General features: G+C 35.0%; 1 protein-coding gene across 1 annotated transcript; it reads right to left on the bottom strand.

Moving 5' to 3' along the window:
• Positions 1 to 547: 547 nt before the first annotated feature.
• LOC123549616 (uncharacterized) lies at positions 548 to 23,628 on the bottom strand. Its single transcript, XM_045337839.2, has 5 exons — positions 23,521 to 23,628; positions 17,488 to 17,992; positions 15,559 to 16,390; positions 6,983 to 7,365; positions 548 to 3,666 (listed from the first exon to the last, which is right to left on the bottom strand). The coding sequence occupies exons 2-5, from the start codon at positions 17,847 to 17,849 to the stop codon at positions 2,310 to 2,312; spliced, it is 2,934 nt and encodes a 977-aa protein (XP_045193774.2). The 5' UTR covers positions 17,850 to 17,992; positions 23,521 to 23,628; the 3' UTR covers positions 548 to 2,309.
• Between the last annotated feature and the right edge of the window lie 130 nt (positions 23,629 to 23,758).

The raw sequence follows: 23,758 nt of genomic DNA, 5'->3' as shown, positions 1-23,758 counted from the left end.
AATAAATATGTTGTGTCGGTGCCATGTAAACCTCGTGTTTTCGTGTATAATGTGCTGAGTTTTCGTGTTTTTGTGTTGTCCCTCGCCAACACACCAAAATGGCAGAAATCAGCCACCATACGTCATAATTTTCAATGGAAAAGAATAGGGTGAATGTAAATATTATACAATTTTAACACACACACTGTTTGTACGTAATAATTAGTACGTCAAATATTCCTTGATAACGTGTTAAAATTGAAATAACATATCCCAAACGGTGATTTGCTTAAGAAATAATATATCTCATCGGTGATTTGTTGCTGAATAAATCACTGTTTGGAGTTCAGATGCGAAGGAATTATATCACGAGGGCGTAGCCCGAGTGATATAATGCTACGCATCTGAACGACAAACAGTGATTTATTCAAGAGCAAATCACTGAATGAGATATATTATTTCGATTCTAACACGTTATCAAGAATTTTAAAGTACACCCTTGTCGGCATGCATTAAATATTTGCCTGTTTTCAGTCGGGTTCTTTTCCAGCGCGCCGCTACGCCGCTTGACACTATGACGTAATAGTTGTGACGTCAGAACAGTGAATTGTTGTTTAATAATTCACTGTTTCCAGCCTTCTTTGTTTAATAGGAAAATGAATCGGATCGTGTTAGAATCTTGGATAAAGTCATTGTCATTCGGATGCGTATTATTATATAACGAGGGCACAGCACTGACTTCATTCAATGACAGATCTCTAAATGAAATAATTAAACTACTTCTTAAATAAACTACAAGATATGTACTTGCTATTAACTGTTTTAAATAACACATTTTCATCCAGGATGGCTGGGTCTGAGCAAAAGGCAATAAAACAACTTGCTGGAATTACTTCCACTGTAAATGAAATATACTTATATTTGAGGAATACAACAGAACATATGAACGGCAATTACTAGTATAATTCATATTGTAACAAATAAAAAGTATAATTAGTATAATTAAACAATGAGAAGTAAAAAGTGAAAATAATGATACACTTAGCAAATATTTTAATCAGCCACTTGAACTCGCAACAATGTATTTTAGAAAATATTGTTTCATATGATTTTGTAACAAGTATATTTTTTTCTTTTTGATGGCGACTGCAAAATTAATACTTGCAGCATAGGATAATATTATTTGTGACCGATATCGCATCATTTTGTTTTAAAACAGATCGATTCGATAAAATGTATTTTCATTCACTTTTCTACATTAGAATGTCCGAAACATACTATAATGTTAGATTAATTATAATAACATTCACTTTGCTCCGTACGCATGTCCGAAATATACTTTCATATTAGATTAATAATAATAACATTTTGCAGGGTTGTCTGGCTATGGAATGGCTGTCATCACTTCTGTAATTCTATCATAGAATCAAAGATTTATGAAATACGTTTATTTTATAGCTCTTTGATATAATCAACTTGTCAGGACATGCCCAAGCCATTTGTATGTTGCGAAGTCCAAAGTGATTCCATTTATATAGTGAAAACCACTTGAAATATGCTAGAAATTTTCCTCTATGTATAAGTATGATTTTCTTCGTGCTTAACCTAGAAATGATTATCAGTTGACACTAAGGAAACTACATGGCAAACCATGACTAAATAGGAGGGAAATGTACAAAGTCATCTTACTAAATAAAAAATATTATAAGAAAAATAAAACGTTCAACTTTAACTATAACTAAACTAAAGCAACCATAAACACTGGAATAAAGGTATCAACTATCAAAGGTCAATCTATACATGCAATACCAGCTAACAGTCAGTTATTGTTTCTTGGTATTGTAACGCAGACTAAGTTATTAGGGATCTTTACTCCCAGTTCAGTTAGACACTAACTGCAATCACTTTTAAAAACGGGGGTGTTGCTGGACAAGTCTGCAACAAACACAAATCGATCACTTGAAATGCACATCAAATATCAAAAGTCAATCTATATACGCAATACCAGCTAACAGTCAGTTATTGTTTCTTGGTACATTTTATGTATTGTCACGCGGACTAAGCTACTAGGGATTCTTTACTCCCCGCTTTTGAGCTACCAGTTCAGTCATACATTAACTGCAATCACTTTCAAACAAGGTGATGTTGTTAGACAAAACGTCTGCAACAAACACAAATCAATCACTTGAAATGCACGTTTTGTTTTGTTTCAGATTCATATTCTCACATTCATCGAGGCAAGCAACATTGTTCACTTTACCACTTCCGACTGTCAACAGGTGTGTTTATACATTACCTAAATATACTTTCATAAGCCTTTCAACAGAACGTCAAACACTGAGATCTATCACCGAAATATTGTTCGCACAACCGACAACCAGTTTATGTTTTTTTCTATCGTAACACAATGACTTAGGATACCCGATTCCCTGGTCAGATGCTATCAATTCACCCAGAGATTTGCCGTCACTTCCAAACATCATGATATTATGCGATGAATATCCAGCCGCAAACATAACATCATAATTGGATATGCACGCTGCTTTTATGTCTTTGAGCTTTGTTTCTGTCAGCATCATATCTACATTCTCGCTAGCGTCGAGACAAAGAACTCTGCTACCCAAGTCTGACACATACACGGATGATTTATTACTGGCGACTGGGAATACACGGGTCGATGATGTTGATTTGATTAACTGTTTCCCGGGCGAATCATTCTTCAGGGTCTTCAACAGCGTGCCAGATTTGCAGTAAATATCTGCACCATTTCCATTATAACTCCATAATGTATCAGCAAACCTGACGAATCCAATATATATACCGCCTTCAATGTCAAATGCCCTAGTTTTTAACATCTGAGCACCAACTGACACAAACTGTACCTTATTATTCGCCAGCTTCACAGCTACCTCGTTTATGCCAGTACAACATATTCCCGTCGGACCTGCCTCTAGGACACAGTGATCACTGACTCTGTACTGATCATCAAGTCGCTTAACTTTACTGTTAGCGCAATCTGCCAGAATAATGGTTCCGTCTGAAAGCTGACATATACCCACGATGTTACACACTTCCGTATCCGAAGATTCCTTTACACTCACTGTACTCACCGACTTGACACTAGGTGGTAAATTCAAGGTTGGCTTCTGAACTACGTTTCTTTCTACTTGTATCAGGGACGTGGCACTCATAATTTGATCAATTAACACATCATTCTCTTTGCATGTGATTTTCTTTGATTCAAACTGACAAGTGTCATCAAAAAGGTTTTCAGCAGCAGACAAAATACCATTATGTAGCTTTTGTTTCACAAACTGTTCGCTTTTATCAAAGTTCCCCGAGGAATCCAGTTGTCGTCTGCAGTTTTCTAACGTTGTAATACTTTTATATACAGTATCCCGCTCATTTGCTAACTCTTGTATAAGACTGGTGTGCAAAGTGTCTACAGTCTTTGTTGTTTCGTCAGCAAGCTTTTCAACGTGTTGAATAAGCTTATTTTTTGTTTGTTGTACTTTCATCTGCATTTCTTTATTTTGCTTCTCGACCGTTTGGATGTTTTCATCTTTGCTTTGTTTCATCTCAATCATTTGCTTCAACACACTTTCAACCTTTTCAACCATAATCTCGTCTGACTGTACAGAAAAGCGGGTGACTGCCTCTTCAATTTCAAACACATCTGTACATGACCTAAAACGTGTACGAGAATGTTAAGATATACAAGGGTAATTAGACCTGTTGGTTTTTAGCAGGCAAAATAATACACCCGTAACACCGCCTTCCTGGATAAGATAAACCCCCGTGTAAAAAAAGACTGTGTAAAAGGTTTGTGGGGGCATAATGAATTCAATCCATTCATCCTTTTAAAAGTAATCGAACGGGCATCGACACTGTCGAAAGGGACCATTACTCCACCAAAAACTGAAACAGAACGTAACCTGCATTTTATACTCATGTGCCTGACTACAAATTTATTTATTTTGTTTGGTTTATCGTCGCATCAACACAATTATAGGTCATATGGCGACTTGCCTGACTACAAAGGATGAATTCAACCCATTCATCATTTAAAGAGTTATGGAACAGACATTGACATTTCGCTGAATTTCAAGTCCAAAAAGTGCCATAACTCTACAAAAGCTAATGAATTGTTTTTGAAATCGATCTAAGTTTGTACTTTATAATCACGTTCCTGTCTTCCAAAAATTAACTCAATCCATACATCCTTTTAAGAGTTATCTTAAGGACATTGACATACTATAGTTATTTAAGTCAGAAGGGGCCATAACCCTGGCAAAAATTAGTGAATTGTGACCAAAATCATCTTCGATTATACTTTATGATCATAATCCTGTGTATAAAAAATGAACTCAATCTACCCACCCCTTAAACAGTTATCACAGATACACGGACGGACGGACGGACGCACCAGCATGGTTACTACAGTATACCATTCCTAAACTTCGTTTACGGGCTATAATCATAAATTATCGCCGTTACATAAGAAAACAACACTATCTATCAAATTTTTGAAATACAATGTACTAGTAAACTAGGATCAGCCATGATAGAATTAAACGAAAGTTGAATATTATTGCAATCCTTTCTAACGAAATAAAGAGTGCCAGACTGTCACAAAATACGCCCGTCTAGGTATTCTTTTTTTTTTTTTTTTTTGGATTTAACGTCGCACCGACACATGATAGGTCATATGGCGACTTTCCAGCTTTAATGGTGGAGGAAGACCCCAGGTGCCCCTCCGTGCATTACTTCATCACGAGCGGGCACCTGGGTAGAACCACCGACCTTCCGTAAGCCAGCTGGATGGCTTCCTCACATGAAGAATTCAACGCCCCGAGTGAGGCTCGAACCCACATCGATGAGGGTCAAGTGATTTGAAGTCAGAGACCTTAACCACTCGACCACGGAGGCCCCTGTCTAGGTATTCAGTTAGTATCATAAAGGTAACAATGTTGATATTGTATGCCTTGTTAACCCCAAAAAAGAGTAAGAAGGAATCAAGGTATTTGTGAGGTTCCATGTGGGATGAAATTGACAATCGGATCAAAACTGTTTGAATGGACAAGGCTAATTTCGCAGATTTCGGGTGATTCAAGGGCCATAATTCAAGAGTGCCTGGGGCTATATGGGTGGATATCGAACTTGGCCGAGATATTATCCCCACAAACATTGTCAGCAAGTTTGGAGAACATCAGATGAAAAATGTTCGACTTAGACAGCGGACATGCTTTGGACGCCGAAAGCCCACCCGCCCGCCACGGGTGTTCACATAATACGCCCCGCTCTTTCAGAGACGAGCGTATAAAAAGAATTTTATATGGCTGCCATACATCTATGTTTACATAAAAAGACAGCAATTTACACATTGTTTATACTTTGCATGAAATACGTTTGTACGTGATTATCAGAGGTTGAGTTTTAAAATGCGCATGTGCACGGATACGTCTTGGAAATTACACAGATGTCAATATATGAACGTGTACGAATGCTTTTGCTATTATTGTATAATCTGTCAGTGGTCTTGTACAAACGAACTCACAGGTTTTTGATGTGCATATCTGGTAAATGTTCCTATTCCACAGAAGCGGTAAAAAGTAACACGAGGAATGACTGGAAGACGAGTACAGTATCGGTCTGATGACAATTAATGTCTCGGTCACAGAACTGGCCACGAGTTTGATCCCCGTGCGATCTTCTGAGGGAGGATGCTATGACTGATGTCAGTAATTTGCAACATCTGACTCAAAGGGGTAGGTAAAGGTAAAGATAAACTTTACTTAACGTCGCATATAATCCGCATAAAAGCCACACAAATCCATGAAATCTTGTGCGACAAAAATGTTACATGTTATCACCGTGTCCAAAACTTGATCAGTAACTTATGATCTCGTATCAAATAGAACGGATTTGAAGATTTCTGGTAAGAAAATTAGTTTTTTCTGTAATTTAGAAATCAGTGTTAAAGACGACATACAGAGAAAGATGTGCTCCCGATACTGCGGAATACTCGTCGTCCAGGAAATTTGATTCAACAGTTATGACAAAAGCATGTTGCAGGAATGTATCAGTTGAAGTGGTAATATTGTATTTTTTTTCTGAATAACGTACTGGAAAAAATGTGTTTCTGAGTCACGTCGTTGTTTACCTGCTATTTTTGCATGATTTCCCTAAGTAATTGAGTAAAATGCTTAGATCTGGTTGAAATTGAATAGTAACCAGTATGACATCATTCGCTACATGCCGTCATTGACACTAATTTCTAAATAACAAAAAAAAAAAATGATTTTCTTGCACAAAATCACCAAACCCGCTCTATTTGATCCAAGATTCATACGTTACTGATCTTCGGTATGATGCGCCCGGGAATCGAACCCTCGAACTCCCACACTCAAAACAGACTCTCTACCATTGAACAATTGAAGCGGCAGGAGTTGTTAGATATTTGCGGATAACAAAACCGCACTATTATGGAATCAGCGAAAAACACGCCACACATGATCATTAAACAATATAAGTAATACCTATATTATTATCTGCAATAAAGGGATACATGACGCTTGTCGCACATATTATGTCCGAAATTGCATAAATATCATCATCAAAAATAATTTACTCAAGATTCAAGAATCATCTGTTCCAATTAATTAAACAGATTATCAATGATGTGGAAAAAATAAATTCAATAAGAAGAGCAGCCTAAAGAAACAAAATTTTGCTTCAGCTGTTTATCAATGGCTGCATTACATATATCATACGGCTTTGTTTAAGTATCGAACTCATGAAACTACCACATGATAAGCCATTCTGTACCACGCATCTACTAGTAAAAAGATTTTAGTTTTGTTGATTTACCAAAGTAGTTTAAAAATCTTTTAAAAATTACATGTGTCTGGTACACATATTATTGAGTGGTCAACGTTTTATTAAAGTACCACACTTAAAGCTAACTCACTGCTTTTAAGTGATAATATGAAACTGCGCATACCTGTGATCTTTAGCAATGCATAGAGTACAATATACCATATCATGTGAACCGCAGTACATCTCAATATCTCGTTCCGCATGAGCTGCACATTTGTCTCTTTTCTTCACTACTCCCACACTGGTTTCAAAAGTATGTTCGTGCTTCTGTAAGTCTTTTTCAAGCAGGTTGTGCTTCTTCGTTGCGGAAAACTTTTTATGATATTTTGTACATGCTGCACAAAGATATTCCTTACATTCCGGGCAGTATTTCACTGCTTCTTGATTGCTACCGTCTTCTGTGCACGGTGTACACGCATACTCAAATTCTGCATCAGAACCCCGCACGGAAACATTGCAACCACCTTCTTCTGCCATATTGTCCACTGCTATCTTCCCAACTGCATACTGCAGTAAAAAGAACAACATAATATGAATCACATAATTATTCCATGTAAACACACGAAACGAGAAATCTATTACGAACCTAAATCGCTCATCTGAGTTCATTGTTGCAAATTGCAAGATAGACAATTGTACTAGAGATTTTCTTATAAATGGAAGCAGAGAACACATTTAAGAATTTGTCTAGTTAAGAAGAGGTAACACAAATTCGCTCTTCCTAGCTTCCGCTTAAGCCACACTGAATGTACTCCATGTTCCCAACGGACCAGAAAATATAGCAACACTAAGTGAAAGTTTGACTTTTCTATATAGCTATGTATGGTTCTGGTACATCTAGCTATGTTTTTGACATGTAGAGTAACGTAATAGGGTACCAAACCGTCTACGGTTGATGTATGATATTCTAACAACTACTTTGTGAAATATTTGAATATCCAAATATTGTTTTTAAGAATTAAATTTTTAACTCTTTCTTTTAAGGTTTAGCAGTATATCACAAAACAACAGATTTTTTAACGAATGAACAGCATCTTGACACACAACTTATCTGTCCAATAAATGTTTTACTGTTCTGTCCCACAGAGTTGGATACGTAAAATATTCTTAATGAGTTGTCCCCCTTTAAATAAGGATGTCATTTGTAAAGAAATAAATGTAAACAATTGTCAAAAGCGATGTTTTACCTAGTTATGTAAAGTTTAAATACTCGCACGATGTTGCAAATGCATCAAAACGAAGACGTGTAACAGCTTTTAAAAAATGGCGAGTTTTTTAAGGCACTGAACTGTCCATAAGTGTGGCCCCTTCATGCAGTCCCTTTCCGGAATTCAATATATATATATCAGTAAATTGACAATGGTTTTGTAGAATAATATAAATGTTTTATACGCTGTTAAATTTTCAAGTAAAACAATGATTTCTTTCTATGATTTGATGACGTTCGAGCTTTTTTCTCCGAAACATGGACCTATACCTTAATCATCCTCACCATAGACACGCTTTAGTGCAATGATTTAAATTAATGTTCTATGAAATTATTTCTTCAGGGATGTATTTCAATTTCCATATTTTGTTTCGCAATTCTGTGTAATCCTATTCTATTGTGAAACGTTTTCTATATTACCGTAAAGAGGAAAATGTCCCCATCCTGGGCAGCTACTTTTTCAGAATCATATAGCATTTAATTGGTTTTTGGAAAAGACAGTCACCTGGTAATTACTGGTATGTCTATGAAGAAAAAATTCTTTAGTTTTCTAATAAGCAATTATGACTAGTCAATTGCGAATCAAGTAGCTTTAAACTATTTTGACAGAGGGTTCTAGTTTCTCGAATTAAAAGCTGGTGATCATGGTCATTGTCTTTAATCAAAAACGTATCACTGGTGATAAAATGATCTTCCTGTGAACGTTGTAATAATGTCATCTGAAGCAGGCGACCGATCAGGTGAGCTTATCTAATGACTGACTATACCATTACATGCTAAATCTATAAATAGTAGCATATAATTTTGATATGACAAACCACGATATACGCTAACGGTCTAATGGTGCTACCAAATTTAATCTGAGCAATGCAAAATAGCTAACATTATCATAACAAGTCGCCCACATGAAGAGGACCTTCAGCATCTGACCTTGTTTCTGACCAAATTTGATGAACATCCTTTAAGCAGTTTATTAAACGTGTTTCTATATTTTGCTGTGACTGCACCATAACGTGATAAGAAGTTGTTTAAAAAAAAACTGGAACCATTACAATGGTGCTACAAACCAAGTTTGATGAAGATCCAGCCAGTGGTTCAAGAGAAGAAGTCGTTTGAAGAGTTTAACTCTAGCTGCCAATAAAAGGGACCAAGTGCCCCCATCTGAACAAATGTGGGAATGGACCTTACAATGATGCTACAAACCAAGTATGATGAAGAACCATCGAGTAGTTCATGAGACGAAGTCGTTTGAATGTATTTCTAGCTTAAGATCTAGCGGCCTCTCAAAAATCCAAGCCCCATTTGAATAAATATGATAGCATTACAATGATGCTACAAACCATGCGTGACGAAGATACATGAGCCGGTTCATAAAAAAAATCGTTTAAAGGTGTTTTTTCTTCTTTTTTTAACTCTAGTGGCCCCTAATAGGCCAAGAGTTATCACTGAAAAAATTTGAAAGAAGACTTTATAATGATGCTTAAAACAAAGTTCAATGAAGATACACCAAGCGGTTCATGTAAATGTTTTTTGTTTTTTATTTGCTTTTTTTTTTTTTTTTTTTTTTTGTTTTTTGTTTTTTGTTTTGTGTTTGTTTGTTTTGTTTATTTTTGCTTTGTTTTGCTCCCATTTTAACAAATTTGAGAGATGACATTATAATGATGCTACAGACCAAGTTTGACGAAAGTCCTGTCAGTAGTTCATCAGAAGATTTTCTATTTTTAACTCTTACTATCTTAAAAGGGGCAAAACAATCTCAGCTGAACATATATGGGAGAAGACCTTACAATGATGCTACAGACCAAGTTTGATGAAGATCAATTAAGCAGTATATGTGAAGAAGCTGTTTGATACAGACCGACATAAATGAATATCCATCGAGCAGTTCATCAAAACAGTCCTTTAAAGGTATTTTTAGCTCTAGTGGCCCCTAATGGTGGCCATTTGCCCCCATTTTAACAAATTTGGGAGAAGGCCTTATAATGATGCTACATATCAAGTTTGATCATGCGGTTAGAAGAAGGCATTTTAAGGTGGTTTTTTTTTTTCTATTTTAAGCATATGACCCAAACTATAGTAAAATGACAGAGGGTTATCCTAAGATGCTACAGACCAAGTTAAGTGTAATTCTCTTCAGTAGTTTGAAAGACGCGTGATGATGGATGAGTCCGTAGGCGGGCGCTGGACCATCCACCAATACTTTGAGCTCACCCTAAATAAAGTTCAGTTGAGCAAATATTACAGAAAATACTTTTTTAATTTATACATACATTTAGATCAACATCTTTTAATAACATATCAAAATGTCAAACATACCGACTCACACTAAGATACAATTTTCTAATGACCACAGACAATCAGTCATTGTACGTGCAAGCGTTATTGTTAAAAAGCCAAACCTACGACTGGCTTGAGTAAATATATATAGACCTCCTAGATTGAATTAGGGAAGCGGACTAAAACAAAAACTAGCGTAACAGATTTACGGGTGTAAACTGCACAACTGAATGCAAAGTTTTACTTTATCATATTGTGACAATCATAAGAATCTTTTAATATTTAGACTTGTAGATTAACTTTCAGACTTACCTTATAGTATACATTTAAGGGACATCCGCCATAATCTTCATTACATAGACTGAGAAATAAATAAAAGGCTGAAAACTCTATTGACCTATATTTGAGTGCCGCCAATAGTAGTCTAAAATGTGTAATTTTGCTTAGTAATAAATGTAATAGATCCTATCAGAGGTATAATAATTTTAACACTAACAACTAAAACGGTTCAACAAAGTAGTAAAGCAGTTTAAGCACTTACTCCAAAAACTTGATTATCCGACTTTCGTTTTCGCCTACAGTAGTCTCAACTATAGTTATGTGCTACTCAGATTTACTTCTTACTACGTATTGTAAGCCTAAACGAAGCAACATATCAGATCACCGTGGTCCGAAAATAATACGCGAGTTTTGGAGAAAGACACATGTTTATGACGCCACAATTGATATTCCGCATCCGAACTAAAGCAATGTGTTCTATTGTAACATAAAGTAGTTTAAAAATGAATATAGATATTTCTCATGCCTACCCGATCTCATTTATCTATCAGAAATAAACTCACGAAATTGTTTTTGTTAATCGTATAGTATACAACTTAATTTTTTCTAGCCTTAAGATTTTCATTTTTGATGAACCAGTATCAAGAAAGCAATTATCTGAAATCCTGGCTACAGTGGCTGGCTTTAATTGTTGATGCACATTATTTTAAAATGCCGTTGCCGGGTGGTTAATGTCGCTTGCCCCTCACCGATGTGGATTCGAGCCTCACTCGGGGCGTAGAATTCTTCATGTGAGGAAGCCATCCAGCTGGCTTAGTTACGGAAGGTCGGTGGTTCTACCCAGGTGCCTGCTCGTGAGGAAATAATGCACGGAGGGGCACCTGGGGTTCTTCCTCCATCATCAAAGCTGGAAAGTCGCCATATGACCTATAATTGTGTCGGTGCAGCGTTAAACCCAACAAATTAACTAATTTAAAATGCCAATGATTTTCATTTTTGATAAACCGGTATCAAGAAAGCAATTATCTGAAATCCAGAGTACAGCGTGCACATTATTTTGAAATGCTAATGACAACCTTTGTTACCAATATTTGTCATAGATGTGTCGTAAATAATGATTAATTGAGACTGTTAGCATCGTGTTAAGCGGAATAATTCAGATACATGAAATAGACTCCATGATCCTAAAGGACCAGATAATATATCAACACTGGGTCCAAGTACGGAGAGGCTTTTTATGGCATTTATTAGCTCTCTCTCTCTCTCTCTCTCTCTCTCTCTCTCAATGTTTTGTGTTTAAACACATTTACAAAGCAGCAACTTCAAGCAGCATTAACTGACGTGTTATTATGTTGTATGCAAATGAACTTTTCCATTTTTGTTTCAAAATGCTAATGTTTGAGATATTTCTTTTCTGATACATGCATGTACTACAGTAACATTACTAATAAACAGTGTCACTTTTTTATTGCTCAATTCCCGCCACACTGGCATGCAGTTAAGACCTCTCCGTAATTTTAAAGTCTTAGAGATTTCCTTCATTTCTGATATACATGTATTACATATCAGTAATATAATATAACACCTGACTTCAGTGTTGGTAACTGCAAATGTACACCTTTTGCTAAGAAAGATGTCTTGTTTTAGCGGTCTCTCTGAAAATAGATCAGCCATGCCAGAAAAGAAGATGTATTTTCATAACTAGATATATCGTACAAAGAGATTATCTCCTTATCTTAGTATTTTAACATGAATACAATGTGCATATTTCAGAATCGTCGTAATTTGTCTTAGTGTGCTAATTTTAAAGTTTTAATATATATGAAAAATATACATAAACTAAACATCGTCCATTTTTTCTAGAAATTTTAGAGCCTTACGTAGAAATGTTGATATGGTGGACTACAGCTGATGCAAATTTTACGTATACTATGGTATAAATTAAATGGGTATAACAGTTATACATGTATTTGGATCCGCAGTTCACGAAAACCAGTTTGATCATAGTTTTTTCGTCGGTTACGCACTTGCTGTCTCTGAATATATTTACGTTTGAAGAAAAAACATCCGACTAACTGACATACTATTACGTAGTATATTTAGTATCCTAAATATGTTTTTCTTTTATCAAAGAGTCAGGCTTTGTTTACACAAAAATGTAGTATCAGTTACTAACAGGTACGTAATTGTTTAAATTTTCTTTGAATTGTAGGCCCAAATCGTTTTTAACTACATGTACTTTTGTGGTACCAATGTGTAGTAGAAAAACTTCTGAGTTTAAGAGTTTTTATGGCAAAGCATGTATCCTACAGAAATTCAATTCAGACATTGAACATTTCGAACAATTATTGTATCTATGGTCAAGTTCCATCATTGTAGCTTTGAAAAAAAAGGAAGTAATTTAAGCAGGCTTGTAACCTCACTGAGGCAAACGGAGACACTTGCCTTTGTCAAAATTTCTGAAGTTAACAAATTTTGAAATTCCAAATTAAACTGTTTTCAACTAGTAATGAAGAAATAGTTTATGATCCGTAGAATTCAAGACTTCTATACACAAAAATCACCCGTGGCAAAAGTCCGCCTAAAACAAGGTTAATGATCCTGAGTGCTCAAATATGGTACATTTTGTACTATCAAATGCAAATGGTGCGATAGGTGTGGTCGCGACCTCTTTTTCTAACAATCCTGGAATTTCTTCAGGTGGTGCGATTATATCGTTAATAATGCACACTTTATGCACACTTTATCGTGTTTACATTAATTTTGATTCTAATCAGTAAAAACGAGTGTTTCTAATTAACTGGTAGTGTTTTACATACAGAAACAGTCAAATTGAGCATGCCGAAGGACTAGAGGACGCCTGCAAGATATATAATGAGGCAATGTATGATAATTATATATAAAGTATATATTCAGTTCTTTATAATCGCCGAGTATTTCATAAAAAGGTATAGAGGCTAGTTAGTGTCTAGAGAAAAAAACTAAGAAAATGATCTACATCGGGTCGAAAAATCTTGAGATTTCTATATTAAAAAAATTTCTAGGGGCATATGTCACATGTTTAATTGTTAAGCGCCCTTGAACGTATATTTTATATTAAATGGGCGCTCAACAAATCTGGATTAATAATAATAATAATAATAATGATGATGATGTTGATGATGATGATAATAATATAATAATGATAATACTAAGTTTTTTCTGCAATGGATGCAATATGGTGTTACAGTATTCTAATTGTGGGTGAATGTATGTTTTTAGGCAGTTTCTTTAATATTATTGTTATTACATTGTACATATTGTTTTATAAATCTGAGAGTGTTACTAGGTTTTGAAGATGTAATTTTAATATGTGTTTCCAAGTTAAGACATCACTAATAGTAATCCCAAGATATTTAGCATTTCCTGTAGTTTTTTTGTTCTTGATTAAGTAATGTGGAATATGGAAAGATGATATTTTTTGAGATTCCTATTACTTCGCATTTATCAGGATTGAATTCCATAGACCAATTACGTTCCCATTCTTCTAATTTTGTCAAATCATCTTGAACTTTGTAAGAGTCTACTAACGAGTCTATGTTGAGGTATATGATAGTGTCATCAGCAAATAAGCGTATTCTACCTTTAACAGAGTCAGGAAGGTCATTGATAAAACAAAGGAAGAGACAAGGACCCAACACTGAACCTTGAGGAACCCCCTGATAGAACTGGTAAAGAGTGTGAGCCTTCAACTACTACAGATTGAGAACGGTTACTAAGGAAAGATTGAATCCAGGATAGAGAGATTCTGTAGACACAAAGTTTCACGATTTTATAGAGAAGGAGTTGATGATCGATCTTGTCGAAAGCTTTCAAGAAATCTGTTTGTTTCCAGATTGGAGATTGTCAAAAGTTTCTTGTGTAAAGGATAATAATTAAACCTCACAGCTATGTTTGGAACGAAAGCTATATTGGAAAGGTGTGAGAAGATTGTTGACTATTTTGGTTCTCTCAAGGTTGATTTTTTTTCTGTGATTTATGTATCAAGTGATTCATGAGACGGACTTCTGCCAGAGAAGTCGGCTTTAACATGTTGCGAAATGACCCTTTTTTGTACCCTCAGGTTTTTTTTTAGTGTTTCATGTATCAAGTGATTCACCAAACGGACTTCAAAGAATTGTCTTACTTATCAGTTAGCAGTCCTATAACTGTTTAATCCAAACAGTCAATATCGTTTCATACACGTACACAAGTAATACCGAGTTACTACAAGATGGAATGTTGATTGTCTAATGACAAAGGGTGACCACAATCAATTTTTGAATGGCATTTTGCGTTTTGATTGGCATGTCGCAGGTACCTACCTTTTTCCAAGGGTTTAGATGAAATACCGTTATTAAGCCGCTTTAAGTGTATGTGTTCAAATGTCAACATTTCGTCAACTTCCACAACTTTAAAATGCAAATTTCAGGAATTGGTTGCTGTTAATAAGTATGAAAAATTTATTCTCCAATTTCTTTATATTATGTCTTCAAGTTAATTTATTTGGTACAAATTCACTGCAATTGTTTATGATATCAATATAAACAAGAGGACCCATATGGTCCTAAAAAATCAAACCTGAGAGTACCAAAAGGGTCATTTCGCAATAGGTATTACAGTATTTTCTCTGGCTATTCTGGCTAGCCAGGGTAGCTAGAACCAATGGACATCTCGGAAATTCTGGTTGTTCTGGCTAGCCAAAGTAGCCACAGCAATTGACATCTTGGTTACTCGGCTATTCTGGCCAGCCAGAGTAACCAGATTTCTGACTACTCTGGCGGAACTCTGGCTATTCTGGCCAGCAAGAGTAACCAGAATTCTGGCTACTCTGGCTGAACTCTGGTTACTCTTGCTAAACTCTGGCTGAACTCTGGCTACTCTGGCTAAACTCTCGTTTGCGATAATGTGGCACCTACATGTACAAATTGTATTTTTCCATCCTTACTCCCGCCGACTTTAACAGCTACTTCTAATTCACCAGAACAGCAAATACCAAGAGGCCCACTGCCTAGATCACAGTGATCTTTCACCTTGTAATCATTATCAAGCCTTTTAATAGTCCTGTTTTTCTCGTCAGCCAATATAATAGTGCCATCGGGAAGCTGACATATTCCGATGATCCAACAGGTATCTTTATCATCCTTTTTCTTTATATTTACTTCTTTTTTTGATTTAATCTTTAACGGTTCTTTGTTCAGGCTTCTTTCTTCTGTTTGTCTCCTTTCCTCAATTTTTACCAGGAAGGTTGCCGCTATGATTTGTTCGATTAGCCCCTCATTTGCCGTGTACTGTATCGCTCTAGCTTTCTTTTGTTTTGTGCTGATACTTAGCTTTTCAATACCTGCTAACAGTTGCTTTTGTATCTTCTCCTGCACAAACCGTTGTGTCTGATTTAGGTTTTCCAAAGAACTAATCTGCTCTCTAGACTTATCTAATTTTTCTATTGCTTCAGTGATAGTCATGGTGTCGGCTTGAAGTTCTTGCTCTATTTTCTCGTATTTACGTTCAATGGAGGTGGACGCTTCATCCCTAAGCCTCTCAATATGAGAAATAATCTTCCTGCTTGTTCGTTTAACTTTCATCAGATGCTCGTTCTTTTCCGTCCCGAAGGTTTGTATGTTCCCTATTTTCTCTTCCTTAGCAACCACCAGCTCGTCTCGCAGATAGCTAATCTTGTCTCCGATAGATGTATGAGCTAATGTTCTACATTTGGCGGCTTCTGCTATCTCGCTCACGTTATTACATAATCTGTAAGAATATATATCATATAAAAACAGTTTAATTTTCTGGAAACCATTATGAAAATTTACTATGAATTAAAATCTTATCAACGTGCCCGTACATGTACACTAATTTTTAGTTAATTACCAAAATTTAGTTCGAAACACAAGTAAAAGTTCTATAACATCCTCCCAATTATTTAGAGGAACCAGATATGCTCAAAGCAAAACCAAAAACACACATACAAGTAGCAGACCACCAGGAATGACGCAGGGGTCCAGTGGTAGCGCTGAATGACTACGGAACTAGGGGTCGTGAGTTCGAGTCCCAACTCCTTCAACTAAAATTACTATCATCGGGATAAGAGCCCCGTGTATGGATGCTCAACACATAATTCGCAAAAGAACTTGAGAAACTGGTGTAATTCGAATGTCTTTTGTATCTTGCACTATCCTCCAACTAAAATTACTTACAATCTTCTGGCGGGGTCTTACCTATGGATTTTCGATGGCGGCTATAAATAAGCTTATTTTCTGGAAACCAGTATGAAAATTTACTTTGAATAAAAATCTGATCGACGTGTTCAATTCACAGAAATAAATTATGACAATCAATAATCAATTGCAACATTTATAACATCCCGTACATGTACATTAATAGTTAGTTATCAAAATTTAGTTCGAAACACCAGTAAAAGTACTGTAACATCCTCCCAATTATTAAGCGGTACCGGATATGCTCAAAGCAAAATAAAACCACACATACAAGTAGCAGACCCCCAGGAATGAACCAGCGGTCCAGTGGTAGCGCTGACTGACTACGGAACTAGGGGTCGTGAGTTTGAGCCCCAACTCCTTAAAATAAAAGTACTATCATCGGGATAAGAGCCCCGTGAATGGATGCTTAACACTTGATTCGCAAAAGAACTTGAGAAACTGGTGTATTGGAGAGTCTTTTGTATCTTGCACTATCCTCCAACTAAAATTACTAACAGTCTTCTGGCGGAGGCTTACCTTTGGATTTCCGGTGGCGGCTATAAATAAGCTTACAAAGAAGCGATCAAACATGCAAATCGCTCACCAAAACGCCTTACTTTTGAAGTTAACGAGAATGTAAATACCAACCTGTGATCTTTAGCGATACATAAAGCACAGTACACCATATCTTGCGAGCCACAGAACATCTCAATTTCTCTGTCTGAGTGCAAACTGCAGCTGGGATTTAGAATAGCCTTTGCCCTTTTCCCTTTTCCCGAACCATTATGTTTCACTGGGTCTGTAAGTTGGTGTTCTCTTGTTGCTGTGAAACGTGTGTGGCATCGCGTACATGCAGTGCATAGATATTCCTTGCACTGTGGGCAATATTTTGTCGCTTCCATTCTGCGTCCAACGTCAAAACAAGGGCCAGAACATGGGTGGCAAGATTTCTCAAAATCGGCATCAGACCCGCCTTGAACAGACCCCGATAGATCCGCAAATTCGGCCATTCGTTCTGTCAATGTTTACAATTACTGAATAATATCAGGAGTGGCATATATGCCTCACGTATCAGATAAAATGCTTTAATAGCTGATTTTATAGATCTATGTTTGAATGTGCCACCCATTTTCATGTTTTCAGGAGGGTATGCCTAAAATAAGAAAATGATTCTTGTATGCTATAAGGAGTTATATTTTACTAATTACTGAATATATTGCTATTTTGGAGACATTATTAATAGCATGATTAAATCACACACCTAAAGGGAAAAAATTAAATTTGATGTTAAAGGAAAAATCAGTGACACTATAAAACTGTGATCTGATGAACTCCTTTTCGCATAATGGAAATGCTTTCCAAATGTTTAATTTGTCTAAATGCTAAATATAATGCTTCTTTCAACACAGTATGAATACTATGATTAAATCATACATCTAAAAGGAAAACAAAATCGAATTTCGATGTTAAATAAAACAAATCTGTGACACTTTATATACTATGACCTGAAGAACTCCTTTTCACATAATGTGAATTCTATGTGAAAAAGAGTTTTCTTTGCCAAATCATATAAAATCAAACAGTTTTTGTTATCACTGTGGTAATATTATGCTGAATTAACAAATCTGAAGTTAAAAATAAATTTTGGTGATAAAGTAAATAATCATTGCCAACTTCACACAACCTGATAGGAAAAACTACTTTTTCCTGCTACGGAGTCCATTCATGAAAAGGACTTATACTTTCCAAATAATATGACATAAAACACCATTGTTATAAAATTATAATGAAAGCAGAAACATATAGATAAAAATATAGATGTAAAAAAAATCGTTGTCGAATTTATCTTAAAATCTTCTTAATTTCGCATATGAAAGTTCTTCACGAATTGGAAATATATAAGCTTCCGTAAGATTTTCTTCACCATGCTATAAATTATTAATTACAACAATGGTATAACTTTTTCAACTTTCTAAAATCACATACAAAAAAAAAGAATATCGTTGAAGTTAAAGGAGAAAATCCTTTCCAGTATATACCGAGTTACAAAAATCCTCTTTTCGAGATATGACAAGATACAAGATTTAAACCATTTATAATTAACCGTCATCATGCTAAACACGACTGATTCTGCCTTTGTGACCAGTGTAGATCACGATCAGCCTGCACATCCATGTAGTTTGATCATGATCTGCACTGTTCGCCATTCAGTAAGTATTTTTCTGGTAAACACCCATTTAAACAGATAATGGTGCTGTCCAGTTTGAAAGATGGTTAAGGGTTAACAGTTAAAATATTTTAATAAGTTTACCAACGGTTGATAAAAGAAAGACCGCAATTTCAGTTGATATAGATACATATTTGGTGATTTGCTTTTCAACGGGAAAAATATAAAGAAGAAATTCTTCACTGAAAAAAACATACATTTTTTCCAGTTGAATTATATAAATAGTATTTGAACTTTATTTTATTTACAAGATGTATTTGATAATATTTTTTACTTTTCTGTCAGAAGTATATTAAAAACTAAAAACTACATGAAGTCTTCAATCGTCTTTTGATGTTGGACACGTGTCTCTGAGATATGTATAATGTTTGATTGAATTATCTCGCCTATATAAATGTGACGTCTATCACCTTCGATAATCACCATTTAACATCTGATTAGGCGAATGCGGTGGATCCTTTTCTGTAGCATACATCAACAACAACAACAACAACAACATTTATTAGCATTATCGGCATATACATGCCTTTGGCTAATGAACAGTATACAGTACTTACAAAATGTTTTTGCAACATGCGTATACCTAACTGTAAGCAATTCATACCCTTAATAAATAAACTTCATTCAAACATCAAGGAAAGCATGTCGGTATGCTGATTAAACTCAAATTCTTATTTGAGAAATATCAAATAAATTGAAACTTATATACTTCCATGTTTTTGTATCTCAGCCTATTCGTTCATTTTCAAAATGTTAAAAAATACGCTTGCTCAGTGTGCGATTGTAATTCTGAAGTAATTAGAAATATACAACTTTTAAGAAGAATTTAACATATGCCAAAAGCTGTTTTTCCCTGTGCAAAAAGCAGTTTTTCCCTGTGCGAAAAGCAGTTTTCTGTATAATAGTTTCAAGTCAAGTCAAGTCAAGTCAAAATCCTTTATTTCACTCATTTCATGTATACATGAATCAATGAGGTATCATATAAACAATAGGTTTGAGACTCTTACTAAGTAAATTAATATGAACTTAGGTGCTACCTAGAAGGCAGAGCTCCCTTGAAAAATCACCAGTGCCCCATGAAAATTAAAGGAGTGCTGCTGGAATTATCTGGAATTATGGATCCGTTTTAAGAAGTTTATGTTCTTTAAGATCTATTAAAATTTTTAAGAATTGAAGATAATTCATGATTTCTGAATGAATGTCTTAGAATGCATTAAGATTAAATCTTGACATGCGAAAATTCGACAAATATGCTATATACAAACTAAGAAAGTTACGGTTCTTTTTAGAAGGAAGAATGTGTATAACTTTAAGGCAAAAATACTGCTATGATAGACACCTAGTATGGGGGAATGAAAATCATTTACATGTACAAAGCGTGTTTAAAACCCAAAAGACTAGCCATCTTTAAAAGTTAGTGATGAGAATTTTACCCTGAGAAAATCTGTTTGCCGAAATTCTCGAAAACTCCTGTTTTATTTACTAAACTGCTAAGTTAACAGTCTATGACATTTTTATGGTTAATCTTATAGCACTACTGGTATAGAATAGGAATGGTAGTAGGGGCCTTTTTGATCTTTATTTATAATTCATAGCCAATAGTTTTTTTTCCTAGTAATAAACTCTGGTCAGTGATTTTAAGCTTGTGGATGAAATATATGTGAACGGGGAGAAGAGCATTATGTGCTTTTCACAGTTCAATGCCTGTATATTTTGTTCCCAAAACCTTTTTAAAAATAAGTTTTATCTACAGACAGTACATTGGAACCCGACATCACTAACAAAACACTAGTTAAATTTCACATGAATGAGTTTATTTTTTACAATGCTTTCAAAAATCATAAAAAAAAGAAAAAAGAAATTAAAAAAAAAATTGCTTCCGGTGAGGATCGAACTCCCAACCTTTCGTTTTCAACGCGAACTCGATAACCTCTGCACCAATGTGGAAGTATGACGTCATCATCACAAATATAATATATACATATTTGTAATAAATTTCAATTATGGCAGCGTGACGAAATTGAAAATATTGTATTTTATCTTTTTTTTTCTTCATAGAAAATGTATTTAGCACTAAATTCTTATTATCAGACGCTCATTTACATTTTTTGAATCCACATCACCAAGATTCAAACATGGCCTTGGAATCATCAAGATAAACATTCTGACCAAGTTTCAAGAAGAAAGAGTCATATATGCACTGGCGCCAGATCAGAAAGAAAATGCCTCTGTACACGTTATACCGTACCCCTAGGTATTCTATAAGAACCATGGTCATGAACGGGAAAATATACTTACCCATTTCAATCGCGTATTTCATACCTAAACACGCAGTTCAGTAAATGTGTACTATTGATATTAAAGAAGCGATAATTTATCTTCCATCGTGCACCAGTCACATTGTCTCAATATTCCATATTGCAGAGATGCTCCATATATTTTATGCTTTAGTCAACGTTACAGAAAAAACTTGCGTGAACTCCTCTAATGAACATCCGGTCTAGAGGTCACGGCAGTGTGCACATGTTAAGCGAAATGTAAACAAACAAAAACAGAATGCAATATATTCACAGGTTTACGATAAGACTCGAAATGATGAATGAAATTCATCTTGTATATGATTTTGAATTTGAAATCATACATTGGTATACATCTATTCTGTTTATTTAATTCATTTTGCACATTTATGCTGCATATAAACATTTTAGCGTACACGTGTAGTAAAATGACGACTGACATACATTTTCACATCAGCCAATCAGAGTGTGTCTGTAATCTGGACCGGAACTTCACCAGGGAAGTTCAAGCAAGTTTTTTGTGTACCTTTGAAAAAACTGTAAACTACACGTTGTTTTTCTAAGATAAGAAGTATTAAATAAATTTGACCGGTACAAAACGGAAGATAAATTACCACTTGTTTAATATCCATAGTACACATTTACTGAACTGCGTGTTTTAGGTATGAAATACGCGATTGAAATGGGTTAGTATATTTTCCCGTTCACGACCATGGTTCTTATAGAATACCTAGGGGTAGGGTATAACATGTACAGAGGCATTTTCTTTCTGATCTGGCGCCAGTGCATATATGTGGCATCTACAGCGTTAACAAGCTTTTCCTTTGATTTGACTGGTGACCTAGTTTTTGACTCCACATGACCCAGTATTGAGCTTGGCACAGGAATCATCAAGATTAACATTCTTCTGACCAAGTTTCATGAAGGTAGAATCATACATGTGGCCTCTAGGTTGTTAACAATTTCTTCCTTTGATTTGACCTGTTGGCCTAGTTTTTGACCCTACATGACCCGGTTTCAAATTTGGCCTATCAAGATAAACATTCTGTGCAAGTTTGTATCAAATAAAAGCTTAAATGAAACCTCTAAAAATGTTGCCCCTTTCAGGAGCAGTAACCTTTGATGAAATCTAGCCAGTTTTCGAAAAGAGCCCAAATCTTGTGACTTAAGTTGTGTGTAAGTATGGTAAAAATCAAATGTAAAATGTCACTTCTATCGTGTTCACAAGGTAAAAATTAACAAATTTTGGCTCTTTAACGGGTTTATCAGGGGCCGTAACTCCGGACCGTATGGTTGGATCTGACGTATTCATCATGGAATCCGAGATATGTGGTCGTTAAAGATATTTTACAAGTTTAAATCAAATCAAACCATAAATGAAGCTGAAAATGCATTATAATTCAGTGATTAGAAAAATGTAACTACTTTTCGCCTAGCATTTCCATATGTAAAACGGAGTTTATCAGATCACGGTTATATAAAGTGTCACAGATTTTTCAATTTGATTTTTTTTCTCTCTCTCCTTTTAAATGTGTGATTTAGTTATGTTATATTGAAAAATGCATTATATTCAGTACGTAGAAAATATAACTCCTAATAGTATAGCATTCCATATGCGAAAAGGAGTTCATCAGATAACGGTTTTATGAAGTGTCACAGATTTTTCATTTGTATAATAACATCATTTTTCCCCCTTTAGATGTGTGATTTAATCATGTTATTTAAAATAATGTCTTGAAAAAAAATGCAGTATATTCAGTAATTGGTAAAATGTAACTTCTTTTAAGTGATTATATCATGTTATGTATACTGTGTTGAAAAAAAAGCAATATATTCAGTAATTAAAAAGATATTACTCCTATATTTCCGCTTCTATTTTCATAGAATCTAATTCTGTTTTTCAAGAAAATAAATGCATTCCAAATACAATTTGTTTATGCTATTCATAAATAATTCCTGTTTGGTTTATATTACACATAAACACGTAGCCAGCATGTACGAACATGTCCTTTATATAAACATTATATGCATTACAAATGATAGTGCATTTTTAGTATCTGCCTACCGTGTATAATTATTATTATCTACATAAATCAGATTATTTAATTTTAGTCTTGCCTATATACATTAAAATATACAGATATTATAAACACTTACCGGGCTTATAACGTTTAAAACCACTAGTTTCGATCAATGATTTACCATGTTTGTGTGTATATAAGCTTATTTATAGTCGCCACCGGTAACTTTCGACATTATAGGCATACAGACACTAAATAGCCCTAATTAAATGGTAGTCGCATAATGGCGGATTCAAATAGTCCTCATGTTTTTGCTCTGTTGACCTATTTTCCCTTTTTTCTTGGCATTTTGTTTTGTTTGGCAGATCTATGCC

This window comes from Mercenaria mercenaria, chromosome 6, assembly GCF_021730395.1.
Source record: "Mercenaria mercenaria strain notata chromosome 6, MADL_Memer_1, whole genome shotgun sequence".
NCBI lineage: Eukaryota > Metazoa > Mollusca > Bivalvia > Venerida > Veneridae > Mercenaria > Mercenaria mercenaria.
The sequence above is the reverse complement of the archived record's forward strand: the minus strand, read 5'-3'. Positions and strand labels throughout refer to the sequence as shown.